The sequence below is a fragment of the Dromiciops gliroides genome, chromosome 5 (assembly GCF_019393635.1).
Source record: "Dromiciops gliroides isolate mDroGli1 chromosome 5, mDroGli1.pri, whole genome shotgun sequence".
Lineage (NCBI taxonomy): Eukaryota > Metazoa > Chordata > Mammalia > Microbiotheria > Microbiotheriidae > Dromiciops > Dromiciops gliroides.
Window position 1 is genome coordinate 157,508,451 of NC_057865.1, and position 14,176 is coordinate 157,522,626.

At 35.9% G+C, this 14,176-nt stretch overlaps 1 protein-coding gene across 1 annotated transcript in view; it reads right to left on the bottom strand.

Moving 5' to 3' along the window:
* The window catches only part of SEMA3E (semaphorin 3E), a 360,049-nt gene that overhangs the window by 140,627 nt on the left and 205,246 nt on the right, over positions 1-14,176 (bottom strand). The window contains exon 3 of the mRNA XM_043968536.1: positions 1,454-1,513. Within this exon, the coding sequence (XP_043824471.1) occupies positions 1,454-1,513 (60 nt within the window). The remainder of the gene's footprint in view (positions 1-1,453; positions 1,514-14,176) is intronic.

The window sequence follows — 14,176 nt, forward strand, 5'->3', positions numbered from 1 at the left end:
CAGGAATGGGTGTTGCTGAGACCCTGGTATACTGATATGCAAGATATGGATGGGTGCTGCATATCTTATTGAATGTCCTTCCCTCCCTTTTGTCTGGTAAAATTACAAAAGACCAGTCTTCTCTTACTTCAGTGGGATAGTCACCAAGGTGATCTGTACCAGGCCATATTTCTCTCTCCTAAAAAATTTTTTATTTTACAAAATTTGTGATTAGCCTCCAATTCTTTAGGTGAGCTAGCCCCCTGATCTAGGATGCAAGTCTCCCCCAAAACAAAAGAAATCTACAAAGCTTTTATAAAATAACATGGAGTGGGGGGAAAAAGTGGAACCAGAGGAAAAGAGTATATTCTATGATTATTGAAGGAAAAAACATTGGCACAAAAATTAGGGATAAACAGAAAAAATAATGGAAGTGGGACCAAAAAAATTAAGAGACTCATTTTGTGGAGATTTTTTTTTATGTAGAAATTAATTCATTTAAAAGTAAATAATCATAAAGCATATTTAATTAACTTTGCAGATAATTAAAGATAAACTCATAATATATTTCAAATATATTTGACATTCATATGGCACTTTAATACTACAAAATGCTATCATATTACACAGAACAGGCATTCTGATTGAGTAGAAAAACTTTGGAATGAGAAGAGCTCTGGGTTTGAATATCACCTTGAGCCTTTATTAGCTAAGTATTTCTTGATAAGTCATTTAACCTCCATAAGCCTCAATTTCTTCATTTGTAAAACGGGAATAATAATGCTCATAAGGACTACCTCACTGATTTTTGTGAGCATCAAATATATATTTTTTAAAAGTACTATAAAGTTCCATTGGATTTTAACCACCACCCTCTAAGGTGGTGGTATAGATAGCCCAATTGTTATCTTCTCTAATTTGCAGAGGAGGAAACTGAGGCTCAAAGAGATAAATGATTTGTCTAAAGTCATACAGTTCATTAATGACAAAGACCTGAAGGGCAGTCAAGGTTTAAGTCTAGTATTCTTTCTATAATACCACCTCTTCAGTCTGCTTCATCTTGTTAGTCCTCACTGTACTCCCCTTTATCTGAATTCTTACACACAATTTAATGCCTCAATTATTTCTTTGTTAGTTTGTTTCTACCTAATCAATCAAAATGGCATTATGCTTAAATTGTATTCAGCTTTTCCTGGCACCAAAAGTTTCCTGCATATTGTCTCCCTCCAATTAGCTGAATAAAGAGTTGGTTGAGATTTTAACAGGAGAAATTTTATAAAGATGTATAGATTTGACAAAATAGATACAGACATTACAGTGGCTAGAACTTATTTCACATATTTTTATTATCTCTTTCTTTCATGATTGAATTGTGTACATTCTTTAAAACATGGTTTGCAGTTCAGTCCTTCATAGATTTTAAAAGAAACTTTACAATTGATTATTGCTTTGACTGACAGTGAAGGATACTTACTGCATCTTTTCCTTTCATTATGCATTCCTCCTTTTGCAGGTCTGTGCTAGGCCACTGTATCTGAAATAAAATACAAGAGAATAGACTGTTTTACAGAAATTGCAGAAAAAGTTGAATCATATTGAAAATCTTTACTTCTTTTTTTCACAATCCTCTTCTTTGAAGATTGGAAGCAGTTCCTGATTTTGTAATAATCATTATTTATATAATTGAAGAAATTTATTTTATCTCTAAGTCTTTTTAGGATAAATTAACCATCACCCACTATCTCTTCTATGTCCCCAAACTCTGTAGTCTGATGACCCCAAGCATCAGGGCTTCAATATCTACTTCTATACAAATGATCCCCAAACCTCTATCTTCAATCTCTTTCCCATAGCCTGGACCTCTAGTGCTATCTGCTAGTCATCTATATCTGTATGTCTTATGAGCTTTTTATACTCAGCATGTCCAAAATCAAAGTCATTGTTTCTTCCCGCAAAACGACATGCTTCATTGCCTGATCTTTCTTTCTATTAATACCATCCCTTACATACAGCTCATAATATAAATCATTTTTACTCTTCCTTCTCCCTCACCACTTATATCTAACAGTTGCCAGGTCCTATATGGGAAGAGCTAGGTAACATAGTAGATACAGAGCCAGTCCTGAAATCCGGAAGACTTCTCTTCCCACGTTCAAATCCAGCCTCAGACACTTACTAGCCATGTGACCTGGGCAAATCACTTAACCTTATCTGCCTTAGTTTCCTCATCTGTAAATTGAGCTTGAGAAAGAGACAGCAAACCACTCCTATATCTTTACCAAGAAAATCCTAAATGGAGTTACAAAGTGTTGGACATGACTAAACAATAATAGATTTTATCTCTTCAACATGTTACATCAAGCTTCTCTCTTCAACATCAACTGCAACCACTCTTGGTTGGGCCTTCATCTCTAGCAACCAATCATAAGAGACTCCTACCTGGTCTTCCTATTTCCAATCTATTCCTACTCCAATTGATCCATCTCTCAGTTTCTGTGACATTGCTCTTTCCTGGTTCTCCTCCAATCTGTCTGTCTGCTCCCTATCAGTCAATCTCCCTCTTTCTCTGCATTTATTTCACCCTCCCATGTCTAATAAGAATAGAATAGGAATAGGCAGTAGGCCTAAGATTTCATTGTTAGAGAGAGGTCTCTGCTAGGAATATCCTATCAATGAAACTACCTTCTCTGAATCTTCTAGTTTTTTTAGAGTTGTGAATATACTGACAAGTTACCTGACATTGATCAAAACATTTGACAGTGTCATACACTGACACATAATGTCATGGGCAGTACATGAACCCACATCTTCAAGGTTTCAAGGCCAGCTCTCTAGCCACCATTCCCTGTTGTCTCTCTTTACATATTAGTGCCATATATAAATATGAATGATTTGCCTTCATATGTAGGGAAAAGGTCAGCCTCTTAAGATAAAGGAATCAGTCATAGATAGATGATAGATAGATAGATAGATAGATAGATAGATAGATAGATAGATAGATAGATAGATAGAGATGATAGATAGATAGGTGATAGACAGATAGACTGATTAATTTTAGTAACATTGGCAGTGAACAAACCCTTACAAATGAGCCAGTGTTTAATAAATATTTGTTTATAACATAATTCTTTCAGTCTGTAAATCAAGCTTCATGTCTTCCATGAACTCTATCAAGGACTTGCTCTCTCACTTCTGCCCTCTCTCTTTGATTTTCCTGCACAGTTTAGCACTTAAATTTGATTCATAAAGTTGGTCATTATTTGTTTCTTATCTGTTCATATTTATTTCCAGGTATTAGTAATATTTTTGAGAAGAGGAACTTTGTGTCATATTTCTCTTGCATAACTGTAAATATCTAGCTGGAAAAATAGGAAGTGTTCAATAAATACTTATTCACTGATTAATATCTGATGCACCCTGACCTTCCAAATTTTTCATCATCTCTATTTCCTTTTTTTTGGTGACTATTTATTCTTTTAATTACTATTGAACAAAGCACAACTGAATAACTTCATATAGGTTGTCCAGGCAATATAGATGGACAATCACTTATGCTTAGAATTGAATAGGAGAGAAAGAGCAAGCTAGACTGAATCAGGGAATTGATGAACACTTTCAGTAAATGAGAATTGGTCCTTGCCAAAAAAAAAAAATCAATATTTTTGGTATAAATATTTTTCTGTAGGTGCTATTTGGTTACAAATCATGGAACACCAATATCTGAAGAATAAGAATTATGAATAATACATAATGGGCTTTATTCTTAGTCCCCACAGGTGCTAAAAAGCCTTCTTTCTCAGAAACTAGCATTGTGTCTGACACTTTGCGATGCCATTTGGGGTTTTATTGGCAGAGATACTGGAGAGGTTTGACATTTCCTTCTCCAGCTCATTTTACAGAAGAAGAAACTGAGGCAAACATAGTTAGATGACTTGCCCAGGATCACACAGCTAGTGTCTGAGGCCAGATTTGAACTCATGAGTATGAATCTTCCTGATCCCAAGCCTAATGTCACCTGAAATTATATTTTATATATATCTTGATTGAGACATATGACCAACAAGATAGCTAACTAGCCACTTACTCTGATCCTTACTATGTCTCAAATCTCTCCTAAATAGAATTTACCTGCCAGAGATAATGCAACTTTAGTTGCCTAAGTTAGTTGCACAAGTTAAAACACCAAGATCCCTAAGAAAATAACAATCTAATGAACTAATAGCTGAGGAGTGTAATCCATATCCCTATTTCTAAAATACTGACTCAACAATCCTTTCCTCAATTAGTCATCAGTCTTCACAAGTCAATCTTACAAGCCCATTGGCTTATAAGAAAATTCACCTCTACCTCCCATCCTGACTCTGTGCCAGGGAAAACCAAAAAGCAGAAGCTTACAACAGAAAACTCAACTCTGCTCCTCCCTTCACCTTGTGCTAGAGAGAATAAAATGGTAGAACCTCAGTCTGGCTAGGATAGCATTGTGGCAGGACTCAGTACTATGGCACAGCTCAATCAGGACGCCAGGGCAGCTAGGTGGCACAGTGGATATAGCACTGATCCTGAAGTGGGGAGGACCTGAATTCAAATCTTACTTCAGACACTTACTAGCTATGTGACCCTGGGTCACATACCCTCAACTGCCTTAAACATTCATGGCCATCTTCAGTTGTCCTAATATGTATCTTGCCACTGGACCCAGCTGGATCTGGAGGAGAGAATGAGGCTGATGACCTTGTGCAGCCCTCCCTCATGACATTACCCTGATGTCATGGTCCTCTTTGAGAATGAAGAACAAACAGAAACAATGATAACAATCAGGACACCAATGTGTGTGATACTCCAAGGGCCCACAATCCAGATGGGACAGCTCTTCCCCTCCCCCAGAATTCAATTGTGGAAGAAACTAAGGTCAGTGAAAGTAAATTGCCTAGAATGGGAGGAGGCTGAGACAGCTTTGAGGTGCAGCCCCAGGAAGGAGAAGGAGTCAGAAAGTGATCAATAGGGTAATATAAGGCATGGGAGGGGGCGGGTGAAATTACCAAAGATCTCAGAAGGAAGAAAACTCCATTAAAGAATAATCTTAAACAAATAAACTATCAGGGAAGATATTAATAACAGAACAGAAGATGAAGGAAGGAAGGAAGAAAGGAAAGAAGAGAGGGAGGGAGGGAAGAGGATCATTTAAAAAAAAGGTTTGTTTTTTTTTAATGCATAGGAAAAAAAAAAAACAAAAACAAGGTTAGAAGTAATCACATACAGTTGGTGGTGATTGTTGTTGTCTGTCCTTCATTTTCAAAAAGGACCATGACATTAGGCTGTACAAAGTCACCAATGTCACTCTCTCCTCTAGAGCCATCTGTGTCCAGTGGCAAGATATACATCAGGACGGGTGGAGATGGCCCTGGATGTTTAAGGTAATTGAGTTTAAGTGACCAGCTCAGGGTCACACAGCTAGTAAGTGGTCTGAGGTGAGATTTGAATTCAGTTCCTCCCAACTTCAGGGCCAGTGCCCTATCCACTGTGCTTCCTAGCTGTCCAATCACATTTGGGTAGGACAGTTTTGAAAGTAACATCTTCAATTTATTAGATACTTCAAAAGACAAACAAGCTGTAAATAATAGAGATTCACAGTTTCATTTACAAACATATATTCTCCTGTATATTTGGAAGTACTCATTTTATTTAGTACTTGTAAAGATAATTTTTAAAGGGAAACAAGATATAAGATAAACTATAACATCTATAAAAGTTCAACTCAGTCAGGATATAGAATTAGGCCAGGAGTCAAGGAGATCCCAGTTCAAATCTTGACTCAGATATTTATTGGCTATGTGACCCTAGACAAGTTACTTAACCTCTGTCTGTCTCAGTTTCCTGAATTGTAAATGGGAATAACAATAGTGCCAACTCCTACAGTTGTTGCTAGTATCACATGAAATATAGGAATGGAGTTTAGTACAGTATTTAAATGTAGTAGGCTTAATAAAGGCTTGTTTCTTTCCTACATTCCTTGGTGCCTTTCTACTATTACTGAGGTGACTTTGTATTTATTTTATGTACATATTATGTGAACATATTATTTCCCTGATATCAGGGATTTCTTATTTTTTGTCTTTCTATTAACAATGTCTAGTACATTTCCTAACACATAGCTGGTAGTTAATAATTGCTTGTTAATTAGTTGATCAGAACAAGAGATGGACTAATATTAAAGTGTGGGATAAAATTTGGACGTCCGAAGTCCTACAGTGTAATAACAAACTATTGAAAACCTAAATGGGCAGCTGGGAGGTACAGTGGATACTGTTGGATCTATAGTCAGGAAGGCCAGAGTTCAATTCTATACTGATACTTAATAGCTATGCAAGTCACTTAAATGTTGCCTGTCTCCATTTCCTATACTGTAAAATAAAGAGAAGAAATGAGAAGAAAAAAAGCATCTGTATCCCAAAGTCATTATGAAGATTAAATGAATATAATGAAAATTGAAAATAATAAAATAATGAAAAATGAAATAATGAAAATAAATGAAATAATAATTTGTCAAGCTCTTAGCACAATGCCTGGCACATAGAAGGTATTTAATAAATGCCTTTCTTCCTTCCTTCCTTTCTTTCTTTTCCTTCCTTCCTTCCTTCCTTCCTTCCTTCCTTCCTTCCTTCCTTCCTTCCTTCCTTCCTTCCTTCCTTCCTTCCTTCCTTCCTCCCTGCCTCTCTCCTTTCCTTCCTTCCCTCCTCTTTCTCCCTCCCTCCCTCTTTTCCTCTTCCTCCCTCACTCCCTTCCTCTCTTCCTCCTTCCCTCTCTTCCTTCCTTCCTTCCTTCCTTCCTTCCTTCCTTCCTTCCTTCCTTCTTTCCTTCCTTCCTTCCTTCCTCCCTCCCTCCCTTTCTTCCTTCCCTTTTCCCCTTCCTTCCTTCCTGACATTTGAGTCATTTGGTAGATCTACTAAGGATTTAGGGTAAGACATTGACAAGAATCATGTAAGATGAAAAGGTGCTACAGTAGGCACCAGTAGAGGGAGCACCCATACCAATGAAATCTAGAGTCTTCAAAATATCCAAATATTTCTATCCAAATCTTTAAATAATGGGTTCCATATCAAACACATTGACCTAGTAGGGGCAATATCCTGAGCTGTATCTATCTGCAAATTAAGCTAATTTTGCCTAAAAAGCTATTGAAGCCATCCTCAAAAACATGACTACCTCATGGGATTAAAGGCTCAGGATATTGACATCACTTCCTGGTTCTGTGACCATAAAAACAGCTATTATGGGCTCTAGGAGCTCTCTTTGGTGTTTGGCAGACAATAATGGGCAACTTGGGTAAGGTTTAGCTGTGAAGGTTCCTTCTACTGTTATAGCTAAGTAAAGATCCTTTTGTTAACTGTTGAATGACCTACAAATTCTCATTTTGCTCCATTATCAAATATTATCTATCAAGAGATTAGCCTGAATCAGCCCTAGCCTAAAACACCATGTTACTGGAATTAACTTGAATATCAGAATGGAAATCCATCCATGCCATGCCATCCACGACTATAATGATGAAACAGAACTAAATTTTAACCAGTTAATTTTCTGGTACCTATGTTTCCCAATCTATTAATAGGTTTGGCCTAGAAGAACTATAAGGTTTTTTCAATAAGGGATTATTTGCACTAAATTTGCTTTTATATTCATATTAATATATTGAACCTGAACAGGCAATTAAGTCCTTCCTTTTTTGACATTATTTATAACCCCATATTCTTTTGGTTTTATTTCCCAGTGGATAAACTTTGACATAAAAAAATGTACAGCTCACACACACATCTAACATAAATCCAATTTCATGATTATATAGATATAAATACATAGATATATACACACATATACACTAGAAGGAACATAAAATTTGAATGATTTGAGAGGGGAGGAGGGAATTCATTGATCGGATTGGCCAACTACTGCTCAAAAGAGGAAAGGCTTTATAGCTATGTTTATGCATAGCAAGCTCAGTTTCGGTGGAGTCACAGAGCACAAGCTTCAACATTTAAAAGTACCCATGATTTTATTGGTAGGAATACCCTGTGCCACTGATGTAGATTGTAAATATTCCATATATTAGTCAATGCTCTTTTCTGCCTAATGTTTCTATTTTCTAGAGAAGAGAAAGGATTACTTTAGTCTATTAGGTCCCAGAGAACATATGATAGATAGGATTCCAGAGGGAGATCAGAGAGGGAAAGAATGGTGTGATCAAAGGTACAAAGGTAAGAAAGCCATCCACAAAGACTCGAAGCACTTGTGGAATAACCAAAAGGAGAAAAGCCTCAATGAAGTTCAATATAAACCCTGGGCTTTACTGTGAATGAAAAGGAGATCAGGTTTGGCTGAGGGAATTTTTTTAAATGTCAAAAAGGCTAAAGATTGCACCCTTCATCACCAATGTGAAAAAGAGGGCATAAAAAAGACCACAATGGAAACAGAGGGGTATATTTTGCAGCCAGAATGTGTACATGTTCTGCCAATTTAGTAAGGAAGATGATTTCCCTCATTTCTTTTGGCAGTCTGAATAAGCCTTTTTGGTTCTGCTCCACAATTTAATAACAATAAAACCTCATGAAATGAAACTGTTTGTTCCATACAAAACATTGTTAAAATCTAACAAAAGGCTATGGTGGTACTTCAAAATTCTCTCTTCAACAAAGGGAATAAAAAGTAAAAGGTCAAATACATCCAATTACATGATGATACTGTCTTTAATATTTCTGTAATCATCCTTGTTTTGCTTAACAGACCATGCCATAGCCTTGCATAACCTATGGCAGGGACTAAGAATAAAAACAAAATAAAACCAACACACAGTCATTTTTTTCTGGGCACCCCATTGGGTCTCATAATGATAGCGGAATTAAGATGATTACAGTTTATTATCATAAGATGTTATTATGACACCCAACAGAAGAGTAAGCAGGCAGGAACAAAATGACAACGATGAGCAGATTTTATTGCCTAAATGAAAATGATCATTTCAATAATTTTCCCCATAAAATGGCATATTTAATTTCAGCCAAGATTAATGCAATATATTTTAACTGAGCCATTCCACAGTATAATTCTATCCAAATTACACCTCCTAATTTTACTATTTTAATTCTAATTCTTACGTTGTTGGGTTTATATATTTCTCTGTATGCATGGATGACATACATATCCAGTATTGCCTCTCACAATGTGTATTTTACTTGCCTGCCTCATGGGCAAATATTACTTAAAGGCAATAAAATGGGCTCTGTTTGCAAAACATTAAAAGTCAGGTACTAATTGGCTGTAAATGGTAGCCTTTAACCTGCCACATGTTCGTTGTCTTGGTGTTTAGGCTTTTAAACTTATTTATAATGACTACAGTCATAATATTTCAAACTGGTCATGTGCCAGAACTACAGTCTTTTGGCATATTGGCAAGACTTATAGTTCGATGAGTAATTCTCCAGAGCATTTGTACAACAACATTATAACTACACAAACTGTACTGGCCCAATGGATGACCTTCTATATGAACAGTTACTGATGTCATTAATGTAATTTGCCATCTGACATCTATATGCAAATTATATCCTTAATGCCTTTTCCCACATTCAACATAAAATTAATCTCACCTCTAAAATGTGCAGTTGCATTACCTTTATGAGATCATTAAGCTGAATAATTAAGGGAAGTATAAAATTGTCAACAAAAGGTTTTTCCAATTACCATATATGCTATGATCTGAATGTGAATAGTATGACTTTATAGATATGATAGATAAAAATAACTTTTTTAAAAATGGAACTGGATTGTTTTTTTGGAATCAGAATTTTGGAAAGGAAATAGAGATAAAAGTTCAGGGGGAATGAATAGAAAACTTGTTATGAAGAAATATACATATAAACTTAAATATATAGGCTCTTTTTCTTCTTAAGGCAATAGGAAAACAAGAATTTTAAAAGCTTTGTCCAATGTAGATATTTAGAAAGGGCAAAGATTTCATAGGGTTGGAGTTGTAGAGAACATTTAAAAGATTTTTCTATCATGCAGCACTTTATGAGATCCAAAGCACTATTAATTGTGAGAGTTTTTTTAATCATTATACATGTTGGTATAAAACAGAAACATTGTATAGGTATGGCACTCAAAATGCTCCCCATAAATCAATAAGCACAGTTTCAGGCAAAACTTGTTCATAATTATCACTCCCACTAATGCCCACTATCACTGTCCATCATCCCCTCACCTTTATGATGGAGGAAAGTGAGTTCCTCAATAGTGAACAAGTGCCATGGGCATTTAATAATTCAAGTTATATCACTGAAGACTTGCTTAGCACCAAATGGGAACCTAATGATAACACAAAGTTTCAATCCAGCTTAACAAATGATCAACCACTATTACTTACTAGGTACTGTGTGGTGTTTGTTGCTGGTGGGAGAAAAATCACTGATAAATATACAGCTAGCAATGTAATAAAAGTCATGCTCCTCAATAAAGGAAGCTAAACACCTTAAGGCAGGAGCACTAAGAAAAGTGACTTACCCCAAAGAGTTGCACACTAAATTACCACTTGATTGATTCCCTCATTTAGGAGCTAAGCAGGCTGTCAAAACATCACCAAGAGCTACCATTTACTCTGTATGTGATGAAATTCAGCACCATTATCACTTACAGAAGGAAATAAATATAATTTGGGCCCCAAGTTTGTGCACGAAGGTATGGCCAGGCTATATGAATATATTCAAGGATATGGGAAACATATTCTTGAAGCTCAGTATCTACCTTGTTATATCTTTTTGAATAAAGCAGTCAAAACAAACTTCTTTATCTAGAGCCAGAAGTGATCCAAGAGGTAATCTAGCCCAGTGGATTCCAAGTTCTCCAAGAACCTCTGGTCTCAGAATTCCAATGGATTTTCAAGTGTGGGATCATTTTCTTTTTTTTCCCCCTTCTTTCTTTTTTTTTTCTTTCTTTTTCTTTTTTTGGTGGGGCAATGAGGGTTGCCCAGGTTCACATAGCTAGTGAGTGTCAAGTGTCTGAGATCAAATTTGAACTCAGGTCCTCCTGAATCCAGGGCCAGTGCTTTATCCACCGTGCCACCTAGCTGCCCTTTTGTGTGTGTATGTGTGTGTGTGTGTGTGTGTGTGTGTGTGTGTGATCATTTTCTGAAACACATAACACCACACTACTCCAGTTAGTTTAGCTTAAAAATTGAACTTTTTCCAAAGGTAAAGTGGAATGCTGTTGGGATTCCCACCTGGAATTATATCTCTAATCTTCTATATCAGTATGTGTGAAGTAAGAGAAAGAAAAAGAAAAGAATGAATTGAAGATCACCATGTAACTCCCTTGCATTTAAATGTATCAAAGATGAAACAAAGACTAAGGTCAGTAGTTTTTCTTCTTTTTAGTTCTCTACTCTTCCCTTTTTATTTCTGCTGGCAAGGAAAAAATATAAGAAAATGCTGGTTACCTGCCACTAAAAAATCAATTGCCTTTTTTGCAAGGCTAGAATCTCACAGAAAGGTCACATGTGAAATTAAATTTATTGGGGAAAATATGTAGAGTAGTCCCACCTTATCTGAGGTTTCACTTTCCAGAGGTTTCCTTTAATTCCAGGGGGATCAAGGAGGCAGGAAGGGAGCTGAGCTTCCATGAATGGAGGAGGCTGGTACACAGTTCAAGGATACATGGAGACCAGGGACAGACAGGAGGTACCCAAGATAGCCAGACACAGGAGAAGGTAGGCAGAGCATAGCAAAAGTTTCCTGTCTTGGTGCAGGAGATAACAAACCAAACTCCAGAACCTGGGGTGATGGCAGTCTTTCTGCATCTATTCTTATGCTTTCACTTCAAGGGTTTTTTGAGTTTTTTTTTTTTTTGGGGGGGGGGAGGCTGAGGAATTTGAGTGGAGGAACAGGAGCTGAGAAAGACCATAGTACTGCACAGTAGAGTTAATAAATTGTGACGTTTTTAGTTTTGGGTTTGTTTTTTGTTTTGTTTTGTTTTGAATGTAAATTTCCTTCAGAATTCTTTACAGAAAGCCAAATTTGCAGAATGTGATTTTACATTAAACAAAAACTGACTGCATAGGGTTCGGTATTGTCCTTGGTTTCAGGCATCCACTGGGATTCTTGGAACATATCCCCAAAGATAAGGAAGGACTACTATTATAAGAACAGAGTTATGCACAATAGTTTAAATTGCATTTAAAAAAAGCTTGAACATTTTCAATAGGGATTATAAATCTTTCCTTGATGTATGGCCCTTTACTAAAATCTAAAACACAAAGAAACAAATAGCTAGATAGCTAGATGGATGGATGGATGGATGGATGGATGGATGGATGGATGGATGGATGGACATAGATAAATAAATAAAATAGAATCTATCACTTGTACTTAGGAGCCCTATTGCTACATATTCCACACTTGAAAAACCTTCTATATCAACTACCATTCTTTTCTCCTTTATTGTATCCTGATGAAAAGGCTTCTCATCTCCTAATGAGAGTCAAAGTCATGTACACTTGGTCTCTTCTTGTCCCTTCATTCATTCATATTCATTCTCCACCACCACCACCCTCTCTTTATTTTATATATCCCCTTTCAGCTTCTTTCCTGCTGGATTCAAAAATTTCTAGGCCTTCCTACTTCTTAAGCATATCTCTCTTGACCATGCTATTCTAACAAGATCCCCAGGAAAAACAAAAGAAACAAAAATATGGTCACTGACTCCAATTTGTCTCCATTACACTGACTTCTGGCTCATTTGTTATCCAGGTTCCCATTCTGTCACCCAACTGAAACTTATCTCAAATTAATTTTTTCAACCTAATAGTATTTTATTTTTCCAATTAAATGTAAAGATAGTTTTCAACATTCACTTTCATAAGATCTTGAGATAAGATTTCAAATTTTATAAGATTTCAAATTTTTCTCCCTCCCTCCCCTTTACCCTCCCTAAGACAGCAAACATTCTGATATAGGTTATACATGTACAATCATGTTAAACAGATTTCCACATTAGTCATATGTTGTGAAACAAGAATCAGAACAAAAGAGAAAAACCACAAGAAATGAAAAAAAAACTGAAAATAGTATGTTTTAATCTGCATGCAGACTTCATAGTTTTTTCTCTGGATGTGGTTAGCATTTTTCACCCTGAGTCTTTATGAATTGATTTTTGCTGAAAACAGTTAAGTCTATCATAGGTGATTATCACATTCTCCTGGGTCTACTCATTTCACTCAGCAACTCCAAGACTTTCTGAAATCAACCTGCTTGTCATTTTTTATAGCACAATAGTATTCCATTACATTAAAATACTACAACTCATTCAGTCATTCCCCTATTGATGTGCATCCCCTCAATTTCTAATTATTTGATACTACAAAAAGAGTTACTATAAATATTTTTGTATGTGTGGGTCCTTTTCCTCTTTTTTATTATTTCTTTGGGATACAGATCTAGTAGTATTGATGAGCCAAAGGGCATGAATTTTTATAGCCCTTTGGTCATAGTTCCAAATTGTTTCCATTCACAACTCCATCCACAATGCATTAATGTCCAAATTTTCCCACGTCCCCTCCAACATTTATCATTTTCCCTTTCTGTCATATTAGCCAATCTGATATGTGTGTTGTTGTATCTTAGAGTTGTTTTGATCTGAATTTCTCTAATTGATAGTGATTTAGAGAATTTTTTTATGTGACTATAGATAGCTTTTATTTCTTCATCTGAAAACTGCCTGTTCTTATCCTTTGACCATTTATTAATTGGGGAATGACTTGTATTCTTATCACTTTTACTTAGTTGTCTATGTATTTGAGAAATGGGGCTTTTATCAGAAACAATGGCTATAAAAATTGTTTTGCAGCTTTTTGCTTTCCTTCTAATCTTGTTTGCATTGGTTTTGTTTGTGCAAAACCTTTTTAATTTAATGTAATCAAAACTATCAAGTTTGCATTTCATAATGTTCTCTATCTCTTGTTTGGTCATAAATTCTTCCCTTCTCTATAGATTTGCTTATGGTATCAATCTTGTACCTATTTTGATCTTATCTTGGTATATGATATGAGATGTTGGCCTAGGCCTAGTTTCTACCATACTATTCTCCAGTATTCCCAACAGTTTTTGTCAAACAGTGAGTTCTTATCCCAGAGGCTAGAGCATTTGGATTTATC